General features: G+C 37.3%; 1 protein-coding gene across 3 annotated transcripts in view; it reads right to left on the reverse strand.

Annotated features, from left to right (window-relative positions):
* Positions 1–19,452, reverse strand: part of PIP4P2 (phosphatidylinositol-4,5-bisphosphate 4-phosphatase 2) — a 54,223-nt gene that overhangs the window by 8,821 nt on the left and 25,950 nt on the right. For all 3 annotated transcript variants that reach the window (XM_060610874.3, XM_060610875.3, XM_060610876.3), the window contains 3 exons: positions 19,210–19,316; positions 17,714–17,837; positions 8,041–8,093 (listed from right to left, as the gene is read on the reverse strand). In XM_060610874.3, the coding sequence (XP_060466857.1) occupies positions 8,041–8,093; positions 17,714–17,837; positions 19,210–19,316 (284 nt within the window). The remainder of the gene's footprint in view (positions 1–8,040; positions 8,094–17,713; positions 17,838–19,209; positions 19,317–19,452) is intronic.

Genomic DNA, 19,452 nt, shown 5'->3' on the forward strand with positions numbered 1-19,452 from the left:
AATAAAATCTCAAAAAAAAAATCTCTCTTTTCTTTCTTTGATTTTAATATTTTCTATGTATCATAGGTTTTCTGCAATTTCACTATAATGCATTTGCTCCTTTTGCATGGATTTCATTGTTCTCTTCAAATCCAAGGGCTTGTACCTTTCATAGATCTGAAAATCTTCAGGGATTAGCTCTTCAAAATGCCCCACCCATCTCATTCTCTGTTTTTGCCTTCAGATATATTTTGAATGTTCTCATATACATTTCTCCTAATATTACTGTCACCTCTGTGTCCCTGATGGATTCTGGGTAATTTCCTTATCTCTATCTTCTAATCTACAACGTTGGTTTTCAGCTTAATCTTCTGCTTAACCTGTCTACTGCATTTTAATTTCTGTAACTTTCAATTTCTGTATGTTTTATTGTTTCTTTTAAATCTACCTGGTTGTTGCTTTTGTTAGGTAAATGTTTTATTTTAAGACAACTGTAGATTCATAAGCAGTTGTAAGAAATAATATAGAGAGATCGCATGCATTTTTGGTGCTATGTATCCAGTGGTAACATCTGGCAAACTACAGTACAGTATTTATGACGAGGATATTGACACTGATACAATCCACTGATACTCAGATTTCCTTCTTTACCTATACTCATTTGTGTATGTATGTGTTTAATTCTACACAATCTTATCACATGTGTGGGTTTAAGTATCCATTACCACAGTCAACATACGGAACAGTTCCAACACTACAAAGACCCTTTCATAACCATACCCACATCCCTCCCACCTGCCTATTGTCTGTACTCACTAATCTGTTCTCCATTTCTAAAATTTCACCATTTCAAATGTTACATAAATGGAATCATACTGTAGGCAACCTGGTGGGACTTTTTTTTTTTTTCACTCAACATAAATTCCTCAAGATTCCTGCAAGCTGTTGCATGTGTCAATAGCTCATTCCTTTCATTGTTAAGTAGTATTTCAAGGTAGGGAAGTACCACAGTTTGTATAACCATTCACCCATGGAAGGACATCTGGGTTGTTCCCAATTGGGGTCTATAAAGAATAAAGTTGCTATGCAAATTTGTGTACAGGTTCAAGTGTGTGCTTGTTCATTTTTTTATAGACCATCTGTTTTCTAATTTCTATTTTCTTAAACATTTTACACATGGTTATAACACATTCTATAACTAATAATTATATGTGAAGTCCTTGGGAGTCTAATTATACTGTTTGTTATTGATGCTGATTCTGCTTATAGGACCTTGTTTCCTCACGTGGTTGCTAAATTTTGTTGAAAAATTTTGGTAATCTTGGTAATCTTAATGTAAGAAAGCCATAAGAATGGTTTAGGGGTGGCTTCATCCACAGAGAATTTTCACTTGTCTTTCTTAGGCTCCCTAGAATGAGGCAAACCCTAAACCACTTTAAGTTGATTTCTGGGACTGGGTTTTCCTAGACCATATAAAAGAGTAAACTATAAGGCTCAAAGTCATTGTTCTTCTAAAACCTCTACTTTGTAATATTCCTTTCCTGGTGGATTTTTTTCCTGACTACTCTTTTCATGGACCATGAAGGACTTTCTCTGGGGACAAAAGATGGTATTCCAATTCTCCACTTTCTGCAAGGCCAAGGCCTTTCTCTTGTTCTTCATCTGAACATGGAAACCCAAGGCTGTGGACCCCTACTATTGGCAAATACTCTCGGGATATTCAAAATGACAATCCTGATTGCCATTTCCTCTTTATTGCTGGTCCCTAGGTATTTTCTTAACTTTCATAGGAACTGAGCTATGCCTTTAAAAGGATGTTTGGTATAATTATTAACTAGTCTTTCATTTTACTGAATGTGAAAGTCAAGAGACTCTAATATGCAAAATATGGACACTGAATCTCCCAAAAGGAAAAGGTCATGCAATACTTCCCAAACATGTAACTATTCACTCTTCAAATTATTAACCTTCCCCTTCACAATATTCCCCTTATGGGCCACGAGCAGTATAAAGAACATGTAGAAAATGAAGGCGATGCCAAGCAATGTTATTTACAGCACAATTTTCAGAGGAAGTCACCAGGGAAGGTTTTATTAGGTGAGGCTTAAGGACAGGATAAGATGTGGATAGATGAGAAAGTAAGTAAGTCATTTTAGCAGGTAACAGTGGCATTGTTCAGGTATGAACAAAGTAAGAATTTTGTTCAAAAAACAAGCAGCAGAATAACCTTTCTTCTCGAGAAGGTTTCTGTAGGAGAGTAGGAGAGGAGAGCAGTGGAAGCAAGGGCTGTATGAGCTAATATGTAAAGTTAGGTAGGGATTTTCTAGATTTATAATAATGAGAAAGGGACTAGCCAGGTCATCCCAGGCCTAGCAGGATGAGGATTAGGGACAGAAGCAAGAAACTCTATTGTTATATTTATAGAAGTAGAAGAATTTGTTGAAGTTGGCCCATAGTGGGTTGTGTGTAAAGGTGCATAATAAAGATAATACTAGGGAAGTCAGGCAAATACCTAAACCTGGAGGCAAATACCTAAACCTTGCTAAGAAAATTGGAGTTTGATTTTGGATTTTAGGCAATGGGCCTACCCTATAATAATCCATACGGTGCATTTATGTCGATAAGTAGAATATATCCTTCCTCAGGATAGTTTATATGCCACATATATAGACAAACCTAGGATAACAATGAAAACAGCACCTCGTTGTGAAGTATACAACTTGCACAACTGTATGCCATGACCGTGAATTTCGGAGCTACGAAAATATGTGAAGACAAAGAGTTTAAAATCACATTTGTATCTGGGGTCATTCTCTAATAGATGGATAGAGAACAGCGAGACTGAAGGCCAAGAGATAAATTACAAAGCTATGATCACAGTCCTGGAGAGGGACCTTAAATGCATGAACTCAAGCAAGAATAGTGAGAATAAGAGAACAGAATTGAAATGTCAAGAGACAGAATTGACAGAGAACAGAGTGGCTTCCATTTGGATATGGAGAGTAAAGATACATTCGGATTTCTGGCGTGGTCAGCTGGGCAGACGGGATAACATCCATTAGTATAATATACTCACCAACATACAAGGAAACTTAGTAGAGTGGGGTAAGGAAGTTGGATATGACCATTTGAGATGCCTGTGGACACCCAGGTTGAAATAACTACAGGGAAAATAGCGAATACAGATTGTATATCTATATCCGAAGCTCCAAAGAGAGATCTGGGGTGACTCAGTGGCATTTTGGTTGCGATTTCATGGTACACAAATGGCAGAAGAAACTATGAGAAAACCAGGATACAGTGTAGTCAAGTTGCAACCCGCGAGAAGAGCAATATTTAACAACTTGGAAGAGAAAGTGAAGTCAACAAAGGAGAGAGCAAAGCAATGTTTTCAGAAATGGGAGGAAACCAGGAAAAAGTGGTACCTGGACTTCACGCAAAGAACAAATTGTAAGGAAAAAAAGAAGATGATCAACAAGAACCAAATACTCACTACAGAGAAAACAAACAGGATGGGGACTGAACAGACCTATTAGAATTTGCAATGGAGATGTGAATTTTATCAGAACAAATTCAGTGGCCTAGTGGGGATGATGGCTAACTGCACTTCACTCCAGAGCGAATGGGTGCCGTGATTAAGGGAAGGGAAAAGCATGGAGAGGGAGAGACCCCCTCCCTGTGTGAAGAGGAAACGAAGGGCAGCGTACAGGCAGGCAGTGCAAAGATGAGGGAGTTCACAGATAGGTTCAGTCATATCGGAGGCAGAAGGCGACTCATCTGCTGAGGCTGCGAGAGTAGTAGCGTGAGGGATGGGAGCCTAAGAGGAACAGTAAATATCTGGAGATCATTATTTTGGAGAACGGAAGAGGGAGTTAATGAGGGACACTTCCAACCGGAGCATTAAGCCAGGGTTTTGTTGAAGTGTAAAGCTATACTTTTGTAAAAAGATAACCAACACAGAATTCTTTCAGCTGCCAGTTATCTTGGTAAAGGAAGGGAGAAGTCATGGCCATATTGATCCAGGATCAGTAGTTTGAAAAGTGGATGGCTCTGAAGTTCAAGGGATGAAGACTCAGCCAATCTGGCAAACCTAGACTGTCTTTGTATCTAATATGTTCAAAATGAATGTAGCATCTTTCTTCCAGACCTAGTTCTTCTAGATGCTAGATTCCCTATCTTAGTGAGTGGTTCTATAGCCCCTCAGATATAAAGCCATCCTTCAGCGCAATCTCTCTCTTATACCTTCACATTCAATCCTATTTATTCCATTTCCTTAATACCACATCTACACTTTGACTCCACTGTGCCTCTGCACAGGTAGCTCCTTCTACAAGGAAGCATCCTGCAGTCTCTTTCACATCATTCCCACTCATCTTGAATGACTTACTTCATATACCCCCCTCCTGGAAGTCTTAAGTTCCCTTTCCCTCCAATCTGGGGTGAGGGCTCCTGAGAACAGAAAAGGCAGGGTGTATCTCTTCCAAAGCACTTAAACAACTTTATTCTAGTTGCCTATTCTCTTCCCTACACCCGCAAGAATAAGTTCCCCGAAGGCAAGGTTACATCTTTTATTTCAAGCACCCAGTACCTGGTGCAGGACTGTTTACTGAATTCATGGAGAATTATAAAAGAAAGCACTAAACAGCAAAATGAAAGACAGTAAGAGTCCACCACTATTTGAAACGTCAGGAGGTGATCCACAAAGGAGTACATCACTGAGACAGAGAAATGACATTCAGTGATAATCACCGTGGATTAAACCGCTGCCTCTCCCAGCCTGAGGACGGTTATAATGATAGGGTACGAGTAGGACTCTCAGAGTGCTAGGACTACAGCTCCTGTCCCGCAGTGGCCACAAGCCACCCACCTGAAAGAGCAACCTCACCTTCGGCTACAACAGCCCCACTCACTGCATGAGTAAGAAACAGTGACATGAAAAAATGCTCCTTGGTCTCTGGAGGCCCCTGGGGGAAGCTTTCCTGCACATGTTCTGTGAGGGTTTCCTGGTGATGATTTAGTAACTCCTAGAACTTAAAAATAGTTTTAGGGTATTTTATATTTGTGTTTAAAGAAATAATATTCCTTAGGATCATATCGCAACAGATGTCTCATCATTTTGTTACGAAGAAAAACATTCCAAGGGAAAAGAAAATGTAGACAAGAAGCCATGGGTGTTCATGTGACAGCAGTATCTTTACTCAAATAAGTAACGGATGTCCTGAGTCCTCCCATGGTTAGCATGTGATCCCAATTCCATAAATGTTCCTCTAAGAATGATATTTAAGCAGACTTATTCCATGTGAAATGTCTATGCAAGTTGTTCCTGAAGTAATTGATATAAATTCTTCTTAACATTAATACACTGTCTTGTGATATTTTAACCATAGACTATCCAGACATTCAATACTTCTTTATTATCAGCAAAATATTGCCACTGTTCTAAAATAATTACCCAAGTCATTTGAGCAAAATCCTTAACCTCTCTAACAGTTCCTCATCTGTAAAATGAGGATAATAATTCCTGCATTCCAGGATTGCTGAAAGGATTACAGTTCGGGTATCTCTGTATATAAAGTAACCATCACTGTGCTTAGCATACAATCTGCTCATCACAAAAAGTTTCTGCTTTTTATTTTCCACAGAATTTTTAGTGATCTTGGTGAAGACAGTTTGCAATTTAATATTTTCCTTCTTGTGGAAACAGAAATAACACTCAGAAATCTGGATCAGGGGCGCCTGGGTGGCTCAGTCGGTTAGGCGTCCGACTTCAGCTCAGGTCACGATCTCGCGGTCCGAGAGCTCGAGCCCCGCGTCGGGCTCTGGGCTGACGGCTCAGAGCCTGGAGCCTGCTTCCGATTCTGTGTCTCCCTCTCTCTCTGCCCCTCCCCCATTCATGCTCTGTCTCTCTCTGTCTCAAAAATAAATAAAACGTTAAAAAAAAAATTTAAAAAAAAAGAAAGGAAATCTGGATCATTCAGGGGTGCCTGGGCGGCTCAGTCGGTTAAGCGTCCAACTTTGGCTCAGGCCATGATCTCATGGTTTGTGAGTTCAAGCCCCATATTGGGCTCCGGGCTGACAGCTTGGAGCCTGGAGCCTGTTTTGGTTTCTGTGTCTCCCACTCTCTGTCCCTCCCCCACTCACTCTCTCTCTCTCAAAAATAAATAAACATTAAAAAAAAAAAAAAAAAAAGAAATCTGGATCATTCACATACATATTCACGTACATGTGGGGGGAGTGTCTCTAAAGTATATATTTTTCTGTGTGCTTATTGGGTTTATCCACTTTGCCTCTCCACGTACAGACTTCTACTGGATTCAACAAAGTTAAGAATTCAGTTGATTAATTTCACAAATAAAAAAGGAAGTATCTGTTCCTTTGAAGCTAGAAATATGCTGTAAAAAGTTATTCTTATAGGGCTATATTGAGTTGGAATTAGATCTAGCAGAGATAAAGAGATTTTATTACATACATTCTATTCAGACACTTCAATTCTTTTCTCCTAGAAATCATTCTTAGGATTTCCTCAAAATAGATACGGTTTTTATATCAAACTAGGGACCACACCAATTAAACTATGAACCCATATTTTCAATGTTAAAAGTTGACCTGTCGGGCTGCCTGGGTGGCTCAGTCAGTTAAGCGTCTGGCTTCAGCTCAGGTCATGACCTCACGGTTTGTGAGTTCGAGCCCCGCGTCGGGATCTGTGCTGACAGCTCAGAGCCTGGAGCCTGTTTCAGATTCTGCCTCTCCGCTGCTTGCACTCTGTCTCTCTCACTCTCAAAAAAATAAACATTAAAAAAAAATTTTTTATAAAAAAAACCTGACCTGTCAAAACACTGCAGTTTCATTTCCTTAGCTTAAGTTACAATTCACACACATAAGTGGACAATAATTTTCAAATTAGAATTTTGTTATCAAAATAAATACTGTGCAGGAAGAGGCAATGTATAGCAAGCCTGAGATAGCTCTCCTTTGAAAGGTCTGCTTTCAAGATGGGACCCTTGACTAGCATCTGTGAACCTAAATTTCTACAATGTTCCCACAATTCCCTAACTGATAAGAATGGCTTGCCGTGCCTAAATTGTTTGTGCAAACAATATGGTTTATGCTGAATACTGAATGCTTTCCTTCTGAGAGTTTGGAAATTTGGTATGTGCCATGTAATAGGTGCCTGTGTGGTCAGCTCCAATAAAAACCTTGGACACTGAATCTCTAATGAGCTTCTCCGGTAGATAATATTTCATCTGTGTTGTAACAATTCCCTGCTGGAGGCATTAAGCCCTTTCTGTGTGACTCACTTAGGAGAGGAGTCTTGGAAACTTACATGTGGTTTCCTTCAGACGTTGTCCCATGTGCCTTTTCTTTTATTGATTTTTCTTTGTATAATAAATCATAGCTATGAGTACAAATATATACTAACTCCTAATAGTACTCCTAGAAAATCACAGAATCTTGGGGTGATTTGGGGACCTCCAACACAGCTGCCATAAAATGTCTTTGATCAAACTATCTTCTACTTTTTTCCCATTTTTATATTACGTTTTGTTAATTTCCTTAGGTACACTATTTAGGAATAGAGAAAATAGACTGAATAGTTAAGACATAAATAATTATATAAAATCTGCTATCAGAGAATAATCTCAGTAGATAGGAAATGAAAAAAAGCTAACAACTACCTAATTATAAACCCCCAAACATTTGGTGTTTCTCCTAGATTACAGCCATATTTTAAATACAAATTTTAGAATATTTGCAACAGATCATAACCTCTCAGGACATTTGCAAATCCTCACCAGGTTACTGGCAATTTTAGTAATTTCTTTCTTAGAAATTGATTTCCCTTTGGAGAGTGATAATCAAGCCCAATCGTTTTCATTTCAAAATAGAATATATTAATCAATTTAAAGATGTCTTTTTTTAGTTTTGAAAAGCATAAATATATTAAACATGCATTTGTCCCACGGCATGTCTGCAAATCAAAATCTACCGAAGTGAGAATTCTGAACTCTAAACTGTTCTCGAGAACTTCCCAGTAGCATTTCCAATGGTAGAGAAACTTACATTTTTTTGCAGTGTGGGCATTTTGCCAGAGTGTTGAACCTCAGTTCCATCCACTGTAAATAAAAAGAAAAGATTGAAAAGAAAAACAACTGAAAACTATCCAATCTGATAAGATGCTTCTCTTAGTTCAAATGTTACCAGGGATCACAGCAGAAGCAACCCCCTTCTCTGGGGGTATAGGCGCTTTCCCCCTCCAACACTTCTTCCGTCCCTTAAAATAAAGTTTGGGACTCTCCTTTGCGACAGTTCCCATGACTTGCCCAAGGCTTTGACGCAATCTAGGTTGGCTTCACAATGAAAACTGAATGTAATGCTGTAATTAGAATGATTTCTTTCAGTCTCATATCTCAGTTCACTCCCAAGGAATAAAAACATATTTTAGGGACCTTCAAAGATGTTTTGCCTTTAAATCTTGAAGACTAACCTTCAAAATATATGAATATTTAAATTCATTACTAGAATGCAGCTATTTATAATCTATTTATGTGGGAAACCCACAAAGTAAGTAAACTAAACAAACGAGGTAGAGGGAGAACTCAAGTCAGGCGGCTGCTCTCGGTTCTGTCCGTGCGTATTCTAAGTAACAAATACAGTCTTTCTACAGCACCAATTTTTTTCCCTTGTAAATGCAGGTAATAGAATGGGCTATCTTCCTTGTTATTGAGATCCTTGAAATGGTTTCCTGGCAGCGGGTGAAAGTCTTTGAAAGAATGTGCAATGTAAGTTTAAAGTAAATCTTAACTACAAAATGTATATTTAAAAATGCCTTGGGGTACCTGGGTGGCTCAGTCAATTAGTTAAATATCCAACTTCAACTCAGGTCATGAGTCGAAGTCTCACGGTTTGTGGGTTCGAGCCCTGCATTAGGCTCTGTGCTGACGACTGCCTGGAGCCTAGAGCCTGCTTCAGATGCTGTGTCTCCCTGTCTCTCTGCCCCTCCCTGATGACACTCTCTCGAAAAATAAAAAATAAAAAAAAATGCCTTTCTCAACTTCCATTTTGCTTGCTTTTCTATATACCTTCTTACAAAGTGTCTGTTTCCTTTATAGTTTTAGGAGAATTCCTTTAAGTACTTCAGTTTTATCATCAAAACAACTTAATCTTTTATTAAAATTAATTTTTGTTTAGGATTCCAAATCACTCCTATCTCTTTTCATAACTTTCCAATTCTAGGTACAGTAGGGTTTCAATAAATTATATATATCCAAATGTTTTCCACACAATAGAAGATAACTTTCAGAAAGTCTTTGATGCATGACGTTTTTTTAATTTTTAAAAAATTCTTCGGTTTTGGGGCACCTGGGTGGCTTATTCGGGTGAGTGTCCAACTTTGGCTCAGGTCATGATCTCCCCAGTTGGTGAGTTCGAGCCCCATGTTGGGCTCTGTGCTAACAGCTCAGAGCCTGGAGCCTGCTTTGGATTCTGTGTCTCCCTCTCTGCCCCGCCCCCACTCGTTCTCTCTCTCTCTCTCTCTCCCTCCCTTCCTCCCTCTCTCCCTCTCTCTCAAAATAAACATTAAAAAAATAAATAAAATTTAAAACTTAAAAGAATATTAACTTTTAAAAAAGATCAAATATATCTGGGTTTTCCTAGGCGTCTCTTTCTTCATTTTTATTTCAAACCTCAAAGGAAGTTAGTTAACCTTGAAATTATCTCTCAGTCATGGTAGGGGCATACAGTCCCAACATAAACAAACTAGAGATGAAACTACATGAATGTTCACTCCCTTCTCAAAATCATTATTTTTCAACATCTGGGAATGCCACACCAAGGCTACATTTTTTTTTGCAAGCAACAGTGAATCTTTCTTTCATACTTATTTTGTAACGAGTTAACTTACTGCAAAACTTATACTTTTTTTAAAAAATTATTTATTTTGAGAGGGGGGTTGAGAGAGAGAAAGCACGCACATGTGCAAGTGGGGGGTGGGGGGGAGCGGATTTCTGACGGTGCAGAGCCCAGTGTGGGACTTGATCTCACAGACAGTGAGATCATGACCTGAGCCGAAACCAAGAGTCAGTCACTTAACGAACTGAGCCATGCAAGTGCTCCCCACAAAACTTATTCTAAGTAAAAATGCCAGAATTGATGTGCTAATAAACAAAGATTGCTAGAGTTGTACAGAATATTGAGCAGTGAAGAACCTAGAAATCTGATCAGTGCTTTTTTATGTTTTTATAATTAGTTTTAGGACAGCTACTGAACTTGTAACATCATTTCAAATTTTATTTATAAATAACAAATTTAAGTTTTTCCTAGTTAAAAGAACCAAAGCAGCCAAGGAGGCAATTATGAAACCCTTGAGCGAAGAGGAACTCAAAATCCAAGCCTGAAGGCTAACGTGTGGGCGTAGAAATTCTAGAATTTTAGATGACCAACCTAAGGAGGTGATTTAGTCCAGTAGTATCATTTTATAGTGTTCTTCATTTTAGCACAGATTATGCATGGTAAATTTAATTATAACTGATAAACAAGTAAGACTTCATTATGTAATTAGTAAATTATACAGCCAGCAACCTAACACATCGGGTTTTGTTATCTCCAAGTACTCACTTAAATGCAGCAAACTAAGAACAGAAAATCATCTATTATTAGAAATGATTTTGTCATAACCTATTCAAGGGAATGCAAGTACTTGTGCTTTTGAAAGGAAGTTGACTTACTACTGTTCTTTTATCTCAAATGCAGCCTCTGCGCTCTTAGAATTGTATTGCCAGAACTTCAATAGGGAAAAAAAAAAACAAATTATCTTTCTTCTATCAGAAAAATTAAAGGCAACTTCTCTAAAACTCTAATCATTTTTAGCGAAGGTCTTCCAATATTTGGCTTATTTCTAACGATTCTATGTAATAGGTAAACTCAGTTTCCTCAAGATATATTTTTAATCAACCTTAGAAGGCTCACAAGAAAGTTACACTGCTAAAAATGATTCATTTGACAATACCTTATTGGATTTTATTTTTTATTGGATACACTAGGCAACCGGTGTCGTTACTTTGAAGGATGCAAATTAAAACTATTGTCACTCTCCGCTACAGCACCAAACTGTATGTCCTATATCCAAATAAGGAAAATCTTACCCTGACTGAAGGTACTACATCAGAGCGAAGTTGAACCATCATTTATGACTCAGGCACATATTGTAGACTGTGTTAGTTTTTACTGAGGCATGTCAGCCCACAGTCAGATACTGGTTGACAAAGCATCTTGACCTACCTTTCATCAGCAACAGAGAACATCTGGCCCGTGGAAATGCAAAATTAAACTCCACTGTTCAGTGTCTTAAGAAACTTCTTTTATTTTCATGCGGGGCTAGCTAAATGCTATGTATTCCCTTTATTCTTCTGGAAAATTATTTTCCAAGCAACGTTCCTCCAAACAGTACTCTGACTAGATGATGCCCTCAAAATGATTTGAAGCTTAGAAAATGTTTATAAATACTACATTAAAACTCCCTCCTGGATATTGACAATGATGCCTGGTAAAAGTGCTAAAGAATATACCTGTAGGGGCACCCGGTAGCTAAGTCGGTTAGGCTTCGGACTCTTGATTTCAGCTCAGGTCATGATCTCACGGTTCCTGAGTTCGAGCCCCACCTCCAGCTCAGTGCTGACAGTGAGGAGGCTGCTTGGAATTCTCTCTCTCTCTCTCTCTCTCTCTCTCTCTCCTTCCCTCTATCCCTCCCCGCCTCAAAATAAATAAATAAACTTAAAAAAAACACACCTATAAAAAAATACTTGTTTAGTTTTTGTTTTATCCTAGCAATTCCCAATGACCATGGAACTCTTTATTCACATAACACCTATTATTATCCTGCAAAATGAATGTTCTATTGAATACACTTTGGAAAATACAAATCTAGCTTTTCTAAACATCGTCCATGGTTCCAGCCAGGCTGTGAAATAAATAGTGGGAATACTGTGGATTCATAGTAAATTTAACTTTAGCATTGTAACACTGACATATTAAAAGATGTTATGATAAACAGAAGGTTGTTGAGGACATAGTCCATTATATTGTTCTTTTAGCTTAATCCATGGAAATAATTCTCTTTCAGGTCACAGTATTCCAATAAACCTTCTCCTATGTGATCTTTTTAAAAAAATCATGAATATCTTGTAATAGAGTATGTTTTCCTCTCTTCATTGACTCTAGAGGTCTCAAAGCGAAAATTCAGACCAATTTTAACAACTGTACAGGAGTAAATACTGTACATATTTATATCCTTATGTATGATTTATCATATTTTTTCTTCCCTTTGTTTTCATTGTCCCGAAATTTTCATATTTCCTTTTCAATGCTATTGAACTTTGTAACTTATCTCAATTGTTTCTAAGCCTTGTAAGCCAAGCTGAAACAAAGTAGAGAAAAAGTAAATGAATCCTAATAGTTAAAAGCTTGAAGGACAAAGGACATATGACAAAGGACATAAGACTATTTGTGGTCAGCATAATAATAAGGATAAGGCAAAGTTCTTGAGTCAGAATTAAGGTATTTGCAGTTTATTTATTTAAAACATTTTTTTAATGTTTATTTATTTTTGAGAGAGAGACAGAGCGCACGAACAGGGGAAGGACAGAGAGAGAGACACAGAATCCGAAGCAGGCTCCAGGCTCTGAGCTGTCAGCATGGAGCCTGAGGCGGTGCTCGAACCCATGAACCATGAGACCATGACCTAAGCTGAAGTCGGATGCCCAACCGACTGAGCCACCCAGGCGCCCTAAGCAGTTTATTTATTTTTTACAACACTGAGTAGCTCTCATTAATCTGAAACTCTCAAAAGTAAGAGCCACCCCATTAGGTATGTACTGTGTACTCTAATCACCAAAAAATTGTTTTCTAGGAATTTTTAAATCATCTTTAAATATCACATATTAATCCAAAACACCCTTTCCTGCTAAAGAATTAAGGTTTTTAATCATATTCACTGTGTTAATATGCTAATATGATTCACTTGCCTACACTAAATATTAAAAAGAGCTAGTTTTAGAAGTTTGTCTCTGAATTGTTCATTACTTTAGTAGTTTTCTTCTAGTGTGAAAATATCTAAATGTATAAAGTACTTTTTAAAGTATTAAAAATCGTGTCATATACATGTATTTTAACCTCTCAATTTGGATCACTCTCTCAGATTCATACCAGGTGATTTCAAAAAATTAAATATGACCTTTCTAAGAGTTGTCTTTGATTTCCTTTTTTCCTCATTCCCTTATCTACTCTATTATCAGCACGTCAATTCTCTCTCAAAATCTTTACGCTATTCCCCAACCATCATCATCACTTTTTTTGAATAATAAAAGTCAAACATCTAGTCTTGCCCCTCTTCAGCCTTTCCCTCCATGCAATCCATGTTCCATTTTATACATAGCATCCCTACATACAGAATTAATTATAAAGCTCTACTGAAGCTTTCATTACTCTGAGCATAATGTCACTCGCTCCCTCTAGGCTGGGTACTTCTGTGGGTGCGCTAAGAACCCTCCGTTATTTCCTACTCTAGCCTAAACACCCTAAACATATTTCATATAATTCTTGTTTTAATTGTCTTTCTTCTCCAGTTAGATTATAAAACTGCATGAGGGCAAGGAATGTGTCTTCCTGTTCCTTCATTATGCAGTCCAGTGCCTGGCGCGCACTCAGTAATTATATTTGAACAAATGAAATCAGCTCACTTACAATGTGGCTCTAAAGATTATCCATGGCAAGGATTTAGAAAATAAAATTTAGCTGAGCAAATGCAAATGTAAGCTAATTATGGAGGGGAATTGACTGAACAAGTTGAAAAGAAATCTGTTTTGAAGATCTTTAAATGGTATTTCAAAATATAATTTGTTCACATGTAAGAAAGAAAATAATAAATATATTTAATATGTATTTAACTTAGTCAAATCACTCGATATCTATCAATACCTACAGAGTGTATTATCCTATGTAGTAATTTTCAAAAAGAAATTTTTTAACTACTCCCACCAGCTATATCTTCTAATTAAGCAACTTAGTCACCGATTTAATGAATAAAATATAAGGAAGAAGATTTATCTTCTCCTTACAAGATCAGAAGTATCCTAGCAATTCTGATTAAATGAATTAAATCAGATAGATGCATGCATTTCCATTTCTTTTCCTAAACTTGACTGAAATAGGGGTAAATGAATTTTAAAAAGTTAATACCATAAGGGTAACGAGGAGAGATGGCCCCAAATCTCTGAACAACGGAATGCTCACGGAGCCTGGAGCTGGCTTAGTGAAAGGGGGCTGAAACTTGCCTGTCTGCAGAGAGATATGCCAAAGGAAAGCAAGCTGTTTCAGGTATTGGGGCTACCACGTGTTTTCCGAGGTGGGGCTCCTAGCAGTATCCCCTGTAAATGCTTCCCTACCCTCCGCAAAACTGGAAACCCCTCTCTTCCCAGTACATGCAAGAAAAGAGTGATTTATTCTGAAAAGAAACTGGACAAGAGAGCTTGTGAACTTAGAAACACCCACCATAGCAGAAGGCAAGAATAAAAGAAAGGAATCAAGTTAAAGTCTACGGTTTGAACAGTGGATGAGACCTTCATCTCATTACCTTTAACTCCTAAATGCTGCCTCCCAGGCATATCACTCACATGAAACTACAGGATTTTTCCCCAGAGAAACTTGCCCTCCAAGAAGACTTCTTGATATTAAGAGTTGACGGTTGTTCAAAAAAATGGGAGAGGGAGAAGAAAAAGAAGAGGAAGATGCAGAAGAAGGAGGAAGGAGGGAAGGAGGGAAGGAGGGAAGGAAGGAAAGAAGGAGGGAAGGAAGGAAGGAAAGGAGAAAGATCTTAACTCCTGCTGCATGAATAGAAGTTCCAATCAGTGACTGACCTTTAAATATAAATGAGCGTTTCTGTAAAATCTCTACCACAAAAAAAGAAAAGGTGGGGAGAAAACAGAGACAAGGCATAAAGAAGAAAAATACTTCACAAAAAAATAGAATAGTTTCAGAAAGATGTCATAGAGAAGAGAATGCTCTTTAGAAAAAGGAAAAACTAACCAGAGAACACAGGAAAAGTCTTTGAGATTAAAAATTAAGTTAGAAAATCTGAAATTAAAATTTTGAATTAAGTTTAGAAGATATAATCAGGAAAGTGTCCCAGTAAGTAAAAAAAAAAAGCCAAACCTTCAAAGAAAATGTAAGAAAAAGAAAAAAGAGTCAATAATTCAGGTGATCTAAAGGGTTCTAGAAAGAGGGAACAAAGAAAAGAAAATAGTCTAGACCATAAGAGGGCCCACTGAGTACCCAGATAATGAATTCAAACATATCCTCCCTCAGACACATTCTTTTTATAAATGTTTTTTAACTTGAGTATAGTTGACACACAGTGTCACGTCTCTCGAGTGAACAACACAGTGATTCAACTAGTCTTTGTATTATGGTATGCTCACCACAGGTGTAACTACCATCTGTCATCATACAACACTATTACAATATCATTGGCTACGTTCCCTATGCTGGTCCTTTTATTCCATGACTTACTCATTCCGTAACTGGAAGCCTGTACCTCCCACTATCCTTCAAACACTCACTCCCTTACACTGGCAACCATCAGTATGTTCTCTATTATATTTACATTTATGGATCTCCACTTTTTGTTTGTTCATTAGATTCCACATATAAGTGGAATTATATGGTATTTGTCTTTCTAAGTCTGACTTATTTCACTTAGCATAATACCATCTAGGTCCATTCATGTTGTCACAAATGGTAAGATCTCATCCTTTCTAAAGGCTGAGTAATATTCCAGTGTGTATGTATGTATCTGTATCACATCTTCTTTTTCCATCCTAAGACATATTCCAATGCAATTTCAGAGCACTGGAGAAAATGAAAGAAGAAAGAGGCAAATAAAGAGAAAAAATAGAAAGGACATGGAATTAGGGCAGTAGTTGAACTTTTCATTAATAGTGGAGCAAAGCCTTTTAAATCTTTGAGAGGAAACAATTAGCAACCTACAATTCTACATCTGGACAAACTATAAAGTACATGTGAGATTAGATTAAAAACTGTTTAAGAAGTAGAAGGTCTCAAATTTATTTCCTTGCATATTTTCTCCAAAGGCTAAGAGGGGATGTAGTTCACCAAAATGAAGGAGTAAACCAAGAGCTATAAGGAAGGCATGAGATCCAATACAGGAAAAGAAAAAAGGAATTCCTAGGATAATGATGAAGGGAAGTCCCACAATGGCAGCTGTGTAGCAAGAAGCCTCAATAATAGATTCCCTGATGTGTCTGACTATATTGATAGGAATTTTATAGTTCTATAAAATAATATGGGAATAAGTAATGATTTGTAATAGAAAATTAAATTCAAAAGGAGGAGAGACGATTATTCTTTTTTTTTTTAAGTAATCTCTATACCCAGTGTGGGGCTCAAACTCATGACTCTGAGATCAAGAGTCAGATGCTCTACCAAATGAGCCAGCCAGGTGCCCCAAAAGGAGGATATACAATTATTAACAAATCCAAAAAAAATCTGAAAAGTCATACAGTGCCAAAATATAATATATTACTTGGCTAAGCTGTGAACATAATTTACCTAATCATAAAAAATATAAACATTAAGCATTAATTGAAAAAAATATTAAAACTCTACCTGGAGCACGGAATCGAGAAAAGGACTATGAGTGGGGGAAGGGATGTTATGAGTGCTAAATCCTCAACCCCTGCATTGTACAGGGTAATAGGTAATATCTAAAATCAAAAAGAAAAAAGGGTAAACAAACAATTTAAACACATGTACATAATACCAGCACAGCAGCTGGAAATGCTGGAAGTATTTGGAGGATGGTATTTGGGGATGATCACTATTTTCCTTATAGGCTTTACAATCCTATTTAACATTGAAATTATGCACATGAATTACTCTACTAAAAATAAAAATTAGAAGGAAAAAAATGCAAATCATCTACACTTGCTTAAACCTGTTCGTCCCTTAGATTATCCTGCAGTGGAAGACCACTGCGACCTCAGCCCTGCCCAGGCTTACACTCTGGAAGTTTTCATTAATACTTAGGCTCTAAGGAAAATTTTTTTGTCTCCTATGAGGGCTGAATAACAAAAGAAAACCTTCCTGACAGGGCAAGGCATTATGAACTTAACTCTTAAAAATCAAACTTAGAGGTGCCTGGGTGGCTCAGTCAGTTAAGCGTCCGACTTCGGCTCAGGTCATGATCTCACAGTTTGTGGGTTCAAGTCCTGTGTCAAGTTCTGTGCCGACAGCTCAGAGCCTGGAACCTGCTTCAGGTTCTGTGTCTCCCTCTCTCTCTGCCCTTCCCCCACTCAGTCTCTCTCTCTCTCAAAAGTAAATAAACATTGAAAAAAATGTATTAAAAAATCAAACTTAGGGTTCGAGTTAAAAGTTAGTTGAACAAGAATTCCTATAACTACTTATAACTTCTTATTTTTTCCCCAGTAGTTTATCTAATTATGGACACCAGAGTTAACTCCCTTTACTCCAAGTTTAATTTTTTAAAAAGCAGAAAAAATTTTGACAAATTATAATAAGAATTTTTCTTGAATCTAGAAACCACAAAACTTCTGATTAAGTGCACTTCGATAAAACCACAAGACCATGAGCGGTGGTCAAATCTATGTGATCGTGACCTACATGTACAGATTGATGTCACCGTGACAAATGTCCGGTTACTTACCAGGAATGTGTTTCCACAATGCCCACACACGACCCTTGTACCTTCTGGTTGGACTGGCAATGCAGGTTGAGCTGGTTGTTCTTCAGAAATAAGCATTACTGGTCCAAGGTTAATTATGCGTCTACTGTGGAGAGAGAAATGAAACAACGTCATTATCCCACAAATGGACTGAGGGCAAAACCTGTAATATATGACCAAAAACATGGAATATAGCATTGAAAATAAATAAATGTCAGGTTTCGAAGCTAAATTCACAGAAAGTAACAATAAGCAACACTTCAAAAGCAAAAAAAAAAAAAGAGAGTTTTTAATATTTTTGATGGAAACCATACATTATAGTGTTGGTTCCTAATCAATGACCTTGGGAACCATTTCACTGCCTTTTTCAAGTTCTTATAAGTCCAAATCAGAAAATAGTTTTTATCATTCACTATCTAGGAACACAAGTTGAGTTTTGTAGAAAACTACAAAAGTTAAAATATTCCACATCAATAAATACGTTGCGTGCCATGAAGGTACCAAAGTGCTGAGTCACAACCAAATTTCTCTGAGTAGGTTGGTATTCCTTGATGTCTATTTAATCACAGTTGGACAAAAAGGAAGATGAGAAGGCTTCTTTCTCTTCCCTCGCCTGCCATCAGATGGGGTTGCAAATGATTCATAGAAAGGTCAAAGAGCCAGAAATCACAGAAAAAACACAGGTAAAGTCTTGATAGACTCCGATCTGGGCACATCTATAATGGCATTTGATATGGGCAAATAGCTCCAGAATTTACTGCCTAGAGTATGTTCAGCAAAGACCAGTATAGTACATGGTAAGGTACACAATGATGACTAAAACACTTCCAGATTAAGATGAATTTCATCAAAGGTAAACTAGGCAGTTACTTTTATTTATTTTTTTTCCCTTTGGAACATCTTTATTTGAGTTGATCTTAATCACTCATATATACATTACAGTTGGGTGACACCTCCCTTCACTGATGTAACAGGGGTCTGAAATGGCTTACAAATAGTGTTCTTAGAAACACCTTTATTACAACTATTTAAACATTTGACTGCATGCATTACAGAAGGGGTTTATTCCATTCACTCATATAATACCAGTGTGAATACAGGTTGCAACTAGATATCTCATAAATATCCTTATTACAAGTGTTCCTAATAACTTCACTATATACACAACAATGAGGATAAGTGGTTACTTTTAAATAAGTTTCATGAGTCACTAATTTATTACACTGCATTAAGTACTGACATAATATCAAGAAATCTTTCATTGCTCATTCAAGAATATTATATCTTATAAATACTTGTGACCATTAATTTCAAACTAATCATATCATTCCTTTAACAAAGGGAAAATAATAATCTAACTCCTGTAATTACTTTGAGGACAAAGACTCTAGAACAAAGCCTGGCACATAATAAGCCTTTAATAAATACTAGTTGAATGAACGAATGAATGAATGAATGAATGAATGTTTATCTCTTACCAGTTAGGTCTCGGACATCCTATTCGCCGAGATGTGTCCTTACAAATGAGGAGACAATTACAAGGGCATCTAACATATTTCTTCCCTGTTGGGGGGTTTTTGATTGGCTAGATAAGGGAAGAAAATGCAAACACAGCAAATTAACCAAAGGACAGATTGCCAAAGCTTGTTTATGTATAAAAAGGAAATGATTCCTTAAAAACGTAGGCTCCCCATAGTGCTATCAAAGTACAGGTTAAGGAA

The sequence above is a fragment of the Panthera onca genome, chromosome F2 (genome assembly GCF_046562875.1).
Source record: "Panthera onca isolate mPanOnc1 chromosome F2, mPanOnc1 haplotype 2, whole genome shotgun sequence".
NCBI lineage: Eukaryota > Metazoa > Chordata > Mammalia > Carnivora > Felidae > Panthera > Panthera onca.